The sequence below is a fragment of the Ischnura elegans genome, chromosome 9, assembly GCF_921293095.1.
Source record: "Ischnura elegans chromosome 9, ioIscEleg1.1, whole genome shotgun sequence".
Classification (NCBI taxonomy): Eukaryota; Metazoa; Arthropoda; class Insecta; order Odonata; family Coenagrionidae; genus Ischnura; species Ischnura elegans.
The window spans coordinates 22704722-22715355 of record NC_060254.1 but is presented as its reverse complement, the minus strand read 5'-3'; the positions used below and the strand labels follow the sequence as shown (position 1 = coordinate 22715355).

At 42.8% G+C, this 10634-nt stretch overlaps 1 protein-coding gene across 1 annotated transcript in view; it reads right to left on the bottom strand.

Moving 5' to 3' along the window:
* Positions 1 to 202: 202 nt before the first annotated feature.
* LOC124165909 (pollen-specific leucine-rich repeat extensin-like protein 3) overlaps positions 203 to 10634 on the bottom strand; it is a 63235-nt gene continuing 52803 nt past the window's right edge. The window contains exons 2-3 of the mRNA XM_046543446.1: positions 312 to 655; positions 203 to 226 (exon numbers count right to left, since the gene is read on the bottom strand). Of these exons, the coding sequence (XP_046399402.1) occupies positions 203 to 226; positions 312 to 655 (368 nt within the window). The remainder of the gene's footprint in view (positions 227 to 311; positions 656 to 10634) is intronic.

Sequence of the window (10634 nt, the reverse complement as noted above, 5' to 3'; positions counted from 1 at the left end):
CACCTGTAAATGAGCTTCCTCCGCACACTCCTCTTGAAGAAGCCGGAGCATCCGTTGCAGGCGAGGATGCCGTAGTGCTTTCCGGACGACGTGTCTCCGCACACGACGCACGTGAGTCCCGCCCCACCGCCCCCTGGGCCCCCGTTCTTCACCTTCCCGCCGCCCCCGCCCCCGTTGGGAGGAGAGACCGAAGTGGCCGTGGTCACCTGAGGGGCGGAGACCGCGGCTGCGGAGGTGGGGGTGGCGGCCGAGTGGTCCATGAGGAAGGAGGGCGGGGGGCCGGGTGCCGGGGGGGAGCGGTTGGCCTGCACCACGAGGGCCTGAGGGCGCGGGTGCTGGGCCACGGGCGGCGGGCACGGCCCCATCAGGTGGTGGGCGGGGGGCGGGGGAGGGAGGCAGAGGGGCGGGGGGTGCGGGGTGGGGTGGTGGAAGGGGTGCAGAGGGTGGTGGGGGTGGTGGTGGTGGTGCAGGGGGTGGTGGTGCGGGTGGTGGTGCAGGGCGGAGAGGGGGTGGTGCGAGGGAGGGGGGTGGAGCTGGTGGAGGGGGTGGTGGTTGGCCGGGGGCGGGAGAGATGACGCCGGGGGCGGGGGGGAGGGCGTCCGCGAAGAGTCAGACCGCTGCGACGGCGAAGGAGAGCCAACGCACTGCTGAGAGTCTGTAAATAAAGAAAACAAACAAACCCACGTGATTAATTGTAATCCACTCACTCGGTGAATCAACCCGAAGGTTGGTTTGGATAGATGAGGGTAGAGTTCACCCCATAATAAGCCAAAGGTGGGTTAATTACACATATTCCATTTAGGGGGCGGTTATTTCCTTTCCCTGGTGCAAAAAACAATTCACTCACTCGGTGATTCAATACGACGTTTGGTTTGGATAGCTGAGGGTGGAGTTCACACCGGAATAAGCCACAGGTGTGTTAATGTCACATATTTCAATTAGGAGACGGTCAATTCCTTCCCCTGGGCCAAAAAACAATTCACTCAGTCAATGATTAAATCCGAATGTCATCTTAGGCATATGTGGGTAGACTTTCCTTGGGCTACAACCTTGTCGCGGTGGAAAGGCTTGCGCGTTCCTATGACCCCTAGAGATGCACTGGCGGGATTAATTCTTAATTATTCACGGTAGGGCCACCCATGCCAGATAGGTCGAAGGGCAGCCAGACAGACAAAAGGTAGTACACGTGATGGTGTCACGTGAAAAACACCGTTGAATTAGAAGTGGGAAAACCCTACCAACTATCTGTTCCCTGAAAACATGGAATACAACCAAATGAGACTCGGAATCTCATCGACCGGGACCCGTCCGCAAATTATTTAGTATTAAACGGGAAGATGGGTAAGCGTGTGGTAGGTATAGACCAAGTAAGCGATAGGATTCTGGCGGTAGAAATTGAGGCGCGTCCCACGAACCTTGTGGTGGTTCAAGTTGACATGCCCACTAGCAAACATAGGGAGGAAGAAGTAGATGAGGTGTATGAACAGCTCGAGGAAATTATTAGAGACACACCGGGTAAGAAAAACCTGGTAGTGATGGGGGAGTGAAACGCATCAGTCGGGGAAGGGAGGGATGGACACGAAATAGGAGATTTTGGACTAGGAATACGGAACGAGAGGGGAGAAAAAGCAGCAGAATTTTGCAAGAGAAACAAATTATTCATCACAAACACGAGTTTCAATCATCATAAAGGTCGAAGGTACACATGGAAACGTCCAGGGGATGTGAGGAGATATCAAATAGACTACATTATGGTAAGACAGAGGTTTAGGAATAGTGTGACAAACTCGCGCAGCTTCCCTGCAGCGATTGCGGATTCAGACCACAACCTAGTGCTAATGAAATGCAGCGTAAGATTCAAAAGACTTATGAAAGTTAGGAAGGTGAGGAAATGGAATGTAGAAGCTCTGAAGGGGACTTTGAGGAGAGAATATCAGGAACTAGTGGATAATAGTATCCGGGAGATTGAAAGTACACAGGCTGTAGAGGAGGGGAGGGACAAAATTAAAAAGGAAATAGTCAAAGTGGCGGAGAAGTCAATTGGCTACGTTGGCAGCAGAAGGATAAAGAAGCCTTGGGTTACGGAGGCAGGGGTAAAAGAAATGGAGGAGAGAAGGAAGAGGAAGAACGTGGAAACAGAGCAGGGCCAAAGAATGTATAGGGAACTAAATAATCGATTACGACGTGAAACTAAGAGGTCAAGAGAGGCTTGGTGGTGTAAGGAAATTCCAGAAGGATAGAGAAGTAGGCGCGTTGTACGCCAAGGTATAGTCGCTATTGGGCGGCAAAAGAGCACAAGCCATGTCTAAAATTAAGGCTAAAGATGAAAACATGAATATATATTCATGAAAACATGAATAGAGAAGACGGCTACCCTCTCCACACCTCGTGCAAGAGGGTCCTACGAGAAAAAAGGAGGTGGACCAAATTTGCGCCAAGAATGCACTATATGTCACCAAAAATTGAATCCCGACATCGACCTGAAGACGCCGGTTGGAATACCAGAGAAACTGTCGTCGCAAAGAAAATCCGCGCGGTGAAACCCAGAAGCATCGAGACATCACAGGTGTTTTAATGGCACTCAATCCACGTAGGTGGAGGGGGGTCACTTCCTTACCCTGGGCCAAATACCAGGACACTCACTCAGTGATTCAACGGTTGGTTGGGATAGCTGAGGGCAGTGGCGGATCTATGGGGGGACTAAGCGGGCTACAGCCCCCCCGTCGGTATCCAATTTACACTAGATATAATGGCAATTTTTTCCGACACCCACTACTGCTGAAACTTAACCACCACTTAGCCCCTTGTCCCTATACTGGATCCGCCACTGGCTGAGGATTAAGCTCGCACCCGACTTACTTAGCCACAGGAGTGTTTATGTCACGCATTCCATGTAGGGGGTGTGCGGTCATTTCCTTGCCCTGGGCCACCTGGTACTTCAATGATTTTACATTGGGGTATCTCAAGGCTTTGACCCGCGATTGGAACCCTTCGGTCAGCGGCCAAGCACTTTACCCACTAGGTTTACCATGCTCCCCAATTAATATAATCTGGTCTCGGTGGCAGCGCGGCGGGGTAAAGTCCTCGCCTACTGATTCAGCCTGGATGGATTCTCTCCCACCCACGGCTTGGATGTGCTTGCATTTCCATCAATTTAATTGTAAAAAAACTTTATATTCGGTTGATAAATAAACTAAGTTATTATGTTTATTTTAATTATCACCTGTAGATATAAATTAATTCTCATTTCTTCTGTATGAATCAGAGCACATTTCAAGGAATTTTTACTGGGCGACACCAAAACTGCTCCATCACACAAAGCTCAATTTATAGAAACAGCTATTCTTTTTCTCTGTCTATTGGAATTGGGCTGATCCAGGGTCCTCTAGATTGTCTTCTTCACGAAGGACACAAAATAGCAATAAGAACAAGTTGTAAAAAAAATCAAACACTATGAAATAAAGAAACAAGCTAAGAAATCATTTGTAAGAATATTTTTACTTATATGAAATAAATAATGTATGTTGTCGACAAAATATTTTACAGGATGCCTGTTGAATTGCATGAGCAATGTGAGTCAAGTAAAAAGAAAATTTCTCACTAAGCTTCTACTATAAATAACAAAATGATGGTGTTTTTTTTAGCCTTCTTCAACAATGCTAGTGAATCATAGCATTGAAATTATTTTTTTAAATATTCTAAGGTATATTTTGGCACCCTCTTACAATATCTTTCAGAAACAGCTTGATTTCCTGAAAAATGCTGTAAAATTGAAATTTATTTCAACTTTTTTAACCCATCCCTGCTTCAATTATTTTTGAAGGGCACATCAAGTTCTACACACCGTCGGATGGGACGTAGGGCTGTAGTCATTTGGCCTCTTTCGTTAAGAGCAGTTAATGCCGACACCGGGTTTCTCTCCACCTTCTCTTCCCTGCCATACCATAATGGCGAAAATCAACTGAGCTATGGATCGCTTCCTCCGTTTACCATACCAAACTTCTTCTCCTTCGTCACCGAGGTCAGCAACGACATGACCGGAGGCAGCGAATGTAATATCCGAATACCGTACATCAAAATTCAAGTTTAGCGGTTTGTGCTCATACGGTTGTAATATAGAACTAAAACCAATACTACTAAATTATTGTAAGATTATAACAGCTGCAATAAAAGATCAGACATTGACAGTCCTAATAAGTTTATTTTTTATTAATAAATCTAAATCGATGGTAACTATGATATTGTACTCGCTTATTTATAATCAATAAACAAGCCTTTGCAGAAAAACTTATGTCAAAATTCTTGTTTCTTCTTTATAATTTATGCACAGTTGAATTCCTTTTATTTTTTCTTTCATATAGTAAGAAAACATTTCAATAATTTTTTATGCCTTAATGTAAAAAATGTAATAATATTCATTCATATCCCTGTAGAAAATATGAAAAACATATGGCAACGTTGGCAAATATTTTTGCATATTCTTAGACCTATACTCCGCGACGTTAATAAACACGCAATGACTTAAAAAGTGTAATGCATATTCCGTAGGCATACTTTTTACGTACATTTATCATATGGTTTGAAATGAACTGTACTTGAAATTTCTATTTGCGAAAATTCGGTGCTTATACCTATGGCAACATGGCAACTAGAAAGGTATATTTCGCCAACGGCAACACTTTATCGCCATTTTCACTTTATCCTGCTAACGGCTCCGCTCGCTCCGGAACCACGCGTTTCTTTCCATTTTCCCCACTTACTTTCCCCTGCGCATGAGCCCCAAGACATAAATCACCTCGGAAGAAGCGAGAGAATTAATGCGACGCGATATATTAAAGGCCAAAGAGTCGTGGGATTAAAAGACCTTTTGCATTAAAAGTAGCGATGAAAATCGATCTAAGAGAGAGAGAGAGAGAGTGATACTCCCAAGTCCGTTGCCCTCACCTCGCTTGCCGGATTACAGTATTTAGGCTATACATCAGCTTAATCTTCATTATATCCGTTTCACGTGCCATGATTCCATCCCTTTAATGATTAGCAGGGTGTAATTTCACCATCAGGTGTACCTACCATAGAAAAATCGTAGCGGCATAAGAATTTAGAAAATATTCATCGCTTTTCTGACTTTCCATAATTGTTATTCATGGGTGTAATTTCAACTACGTATTTGGGTGGAATAGAAAATGATTTGAAGAAGGATTTGATAAATACGTAAAGTACAATGAACAAGATATCAGCTAAAAATTCGACTAAAATAAAACTGAGATGCTAGTATGCAGCGAAAGATAGGAGTCTGGGACCAACATTTGAATACGTAAACAAAAGGTTAAAGTGGTGACAGAGGTCTACTACCTAGGAAGCCTAAACCAGCAATGGGTAAAGCACGAAAGAAATAGTTTGTAGAATAGCACAGGTGAAGAGAGCTTTCTACCAAAAGAAGAATCTCCTTACAGCTGAGAATACGAGTATAGAAGTAAGGAAAGAATTCATCAGATACCATATATGGAGCATGTTTCTCTGTGGCAGCTTGAACGTCGACAGCTGCAGAGGACTCAAGAGAGGAAGCATTCGAAATGTGGTACTACCGAAAAATGATGAAGATAAAATGGATCGACCGAATAAGTAATGAGGTAGTGCTAACGATAAGAAGAGTGGGAGAAAGAATAAGTCATCTAAAAGAACTATGGAGAATACCAGACCGCTTAGTTGGCCAAATTATGAGACATGGTGGCTTGATGAAAAAAATCGAAGAAGGGCAGGTAGACTGGAAGATATGCGACGCCACGAAAATACTAACAGATAGGAGAACGGATTGGAAAGCTACTTTAAATCGATCACACTGATGTTGACTTACGACGATGTTTTGCCGCGAACCTAACCTAAGGTGATTCGATGAATTCTTACCTTCCAGAGAATTAGAATTCTCGAGATTTTACTTCATTTTCCAACATTACCTTTACGAACGTATAAAATGTGAGTGCTATCGTGAAGCAAATCATTATGATTTTAACCAACCAACATACAAGACAGGATATAATTCAGTAAAAAGTGGTAAATAATAGATTATGGTTACCAAATCGTCTCGTAATACTGATTTAACTTGAAATTAAAAATAATTTACCTCAGTAATGAAAATCTTTTGGGGAGTTGCGTACTAAATATAGATTATTATCCCTGTGGATAATCTTCTCGTTGGTCTCCATACATGCAATATGATGATTAATCTTTTACGGACCGTCTGCAAAGTGCATCATGAGGGCACTCGCTGGAACATTTATTGGAATTACTGGTGCAGCTCTTCCGGAAAACTAAAAGACACTGGATTTTTATTTTGGCCGCTCTTTCCAAAGTTTACCCTGCTCCTTAAAGAGCCCCTCTGCAAGTTTAGCGAAGCGATGGAAATGAGGTTTAACTTAGCCGAATGTGTCATTTTGAGTCATGAAATATAGGGCAGAAGGTTCACTCATTTCTTTACTTTATCGCTTCTCTGTGTGGGGTGTCCCGTTTTTTGATATGGCCGCATTCAAGTCTCCCCATATAACTCCTACGCCAGGAGAGGCATTAATGTTACGATCAACAATATTTTTATTGCCATGCAACGCATCTTTACTGCTCGCAACGGCGGATTTAGTTTTTTTTAACGCTGGAGCACAAAGATACGCGAGCTATAAAACCATTTTGTTCCCCACCTTTTATGACATCCTTCAATTTCTTTCATGCATATGCAACAGTTATATCTTCGAGGCAAAAAATAAGATTTATGGACGAGGAGGTATATCCGGTATTTGCGTATTTTTTCCGTTAGTTTTAAAGAGCCATATTCAAAACTGATCCCACTTGTTTCCTTGGAATTTTGAGGGCAGACCTGTTTTCATTCATTGCATTTCCTTTTTTTACTGGCGATCAAAATGACAAGCTGCAAGTCACTGTGCACACATGGGTATTTATTTATGAGACCGCTACATTTCAACATAAAATATATAAAAAATAGATAATATTACCAACCTTATATTTAAATTGTAGTATGTAAAAACATTATATGGTAGCAGAGGTTGCTTTGAAAGGCACCACCGGCTCATTTGAGAAAATCTCATGCATTTAACTGTGCGAAAAGCAAATGGTTTCACGATCATTTTTTTCATTTGTTTCATCCATGGTTTGACAGCTTAATAAAGTTTACTGTAGGTGACTTACGGCTAAAATAGTACCAACTGGGTCGATGATAGCTTTGATGAATTCCATTGGAATTCGATAATACATAATGTCCTCAAGGAGTTAAAAATTACTCGGTTTATAACGCTTGAATCACTAGCAAAAATGCATTACAAAACATCATATTTATCACACTCTATGATTGGAATGGATTTTAAGGATAAAATAAGTGATCAGATAAATTAATCTACAAATTCTTGAGGCTCGACAGGGACGCGGAACTTTAATCTCTGAACTGTTTAAAGAACGAAATCCCGCGGGACCTAGATCAGAACTTAGTGCAATGAAATTTGTTCAGAACTTCTTTCAGTGAACAGTGCCGACGGGGCTTGAACCCGGTATGGTATGGTATTTTGAAGATGCCACCGTCAGCTGAGATCATTTTCGCGCTATGAGAGAAGGGTAGGAAAGGGATGGTGGAGATAAACCCGGCATCGTAGTCACCCTGCTCTTAATGAAAAATCAAAAAATCATCAGGTTCTCCTTTTATCTTCAGAAACCTTTATTTTATTTTTTTAATTATATTTTTTTAAATTCATAGAGAGTAAAGCAACTAATAAAAACGTGGAATTTTATAATTAAAAAAATATCTTTGTTTCAAGTAATCTGAGTCTTTATTTATTACACCTTTCATATACGCTTCATGAAAGACGCGAGCGTTTTGGGACCCCCATAGTCTCAGGGCCCTCTGCGATTGCTGACCTGGTCCGACCGCCCCTGCTGGGCGACACAATTTGAGTTGGGACCCGAGTGAGGTCTCGTAACACCAATGTCGCAATCAAGCGGAGTCTGAGCCGGATGAAGACTTGATCAACCTTCTGGAATGCGGTCCTTAAGGCCCCTTTCAGACGTGACGGCTTTTCGCCGGCCGCCGTCCACGGCACGGCACAATGCCTTTAAATAACCATAGTTAGCAATGGGTGTCTTCAGACGAGTCGAATCACGCCGTGGACGACACGACGCCGTGGACGGCCGCCGTGGTATCCACGGCTCCCATTTCAATCCGGCCTAACGCGACATCCGACGGCTTGAATTGACATTCACACGCAATGCTTTAAGGCTCTATTTGAAGACGTCACAATTACATTATGAAAACATCTGATTCAGAAATAAAAAATATAATTGCAAAAAAGAAGTTTTTTTCATATTTAATCGAAATTTAGGGTCTAGAAAGGGTCAAGTAGGGATCGGGCAATCTTTGGAAAACTATCGTAACCGCGATTTGAACACGGAAGGAATGGGTGGAAAGCCAACACTTAGCCACCACGCCAGCCCACTCGCTGGGTTTGAATCCAGGTGACCAGTCCTTTAGGTGCGTTTACACTGTGTAACATGTTTTACGAAAAAGTTACAAATTGTGTAATAAAAAAGATATCGTGTTATACAACACGTTTTTGGTTTCCGGCTTCGTGTGGGAAACCAAAAATTTGTGGTATAACGCGATATTTTGTTTTATAATACAATGTTAAGGTGCGTTTACACTGTGTAACATGTTACATAAACAAGTTAAAATTAACATGTTTCACGAAAAAGTTACAAATCCATGTAACAAGTTACGTGTAAAATTGTGGAATAAAACATAAATTCGTGTTATATAACAAGTTTTTTGTTTCCCGCACGAAGTGGGAAAATGTGTAACATGTTACAGAAAGGTGGTATCTTCTTTACCCATCCGTTTGCCAATGAGAGATATTAATAGTTCAAAATCCTGGATTGACATTCGAAGAAAGTTCTTAAAATGACCGTCCGTTCTTAGTTCTCCGGATAACAAATCTCGGTCGTCCCGCTGAATTCAATAGGTCAATGTCAAAGTATCTTTCCGGGACGCTAAACTTGTCCGCACCCGATACCTTTTAGAGCGCTTTTTCCCCGAGCATAGAACCAGTGGCGTACCTATGGGGGGTGGGTATGAGAGAATGGATCCCCCCAAAGCCTCTGAGAAATAAAAAAGGTTTTAAAAACTATTGCCTAGCTTTGAACATTAATAACTGCATCTGCTTAGAGAAACATTTTTAGTGCCAAAATTATGCAAAATATACATCCAGGCATTTCATTTTTCAAAACTTTTCTCGAAAAAGTTGCCTCGGGAGGAGGGGGTCGCCATCCCATTCTCCTCCAAAGCATATTTCTAGTTACGCTACTGCACAGAGCAGTAAACGCAGCAGCAGCAGCAAGCACAATGTCATCGTCCGAAGTTGCCATTGCGACTGAATCTGTAACATGCTATTCGTACATTTTTGGCTCCGCTTCACTCTTGTTATAAAAAAAATGTTACAAGGAACTTGTTACGTATAACATGTTTATCGTGGTATAACGCGATATTTTGTTTTATAACACAATGTTAAGGTGCGTTTATACTGTGTAACATGTTATAAAAACAAGTTACATATAACATGTTTTACGGAAAAGTTACAAATCCGTGTAACAAGTTACGTGTAACATTGTAGAACAAAACAAAAATTCTTGTTATATAACAAGTTTTTGGTTTCCCGCATGAAGTGGGAAAATGTGTAGCATTAACATGTTATACAGTGTAAACGCACCCTTATCTACATGTAACATGTTACACGGATTTGTAACTTTTTCGTGAAACATTTCGTATGCAACTTGTTTTATACAACATGTTACACAGTGTAAACGCACCTTTCCTCACTTCAGTCTTCTCCATTTCCCGAAATTCCTCCGTCTTCGGCTTCCCCTCCCTCGCCTTCTCCCCCACCCGCCCTCCCCCTCGTCCCCCCACTCCAACGCAATCCCAGGCGTCATGAGGCAAGGGATCGCGCTCGGTATCGACCAATCCGGCGACGCGCCCAATGGCAGAGCTGCTCTATCGCGGGCGGAGGAGAGCGAGGGAGGAGGGGATTTAAAAGTACGGATGGAGGGGGGGGGGGGGTTGCGCGCTGGGGAGATGTGCAATACAAAGTAATGTATACGGAGAGAATGAAAGATGTGGAGGGGGTGGGACTGCGGCTCCATGAAATCCTCTTCGCAGTTTTCTCGGATCGGAAAATTAAACAATGATGGGATCAGCTGGTGCCAGCAAGAGGGACGCCATGATGGAATCAACTCCTTTTCGACTGCGCAGAGCCCCTGAGACATGTGTGACTACCATTTAGCAGCGAAGAAGTCAATTCTTGTTTGCAAATCTTGTTAGATGACTCTTGTAAATGACGAGATACACGTCGAATCCAGTTGAGCTAGCGCCGTTTTTATAATGCCTGGTCAAGGCTTACCACTAAAAGATACAGCTCATGGTGCAAAGTTCTGGATAATTTCTGCATAAGGTCAGACTTCAGCTAACCAGAACTTTCAGTAACTATCAGGTAAAGATGAAGCCTGTATTGTATTGTGGTTAGCGTTAACTAGACATAATTAAACCGGCTGTAAGTATGGAAAATTACTACGCCTCTCTCATCCTACCG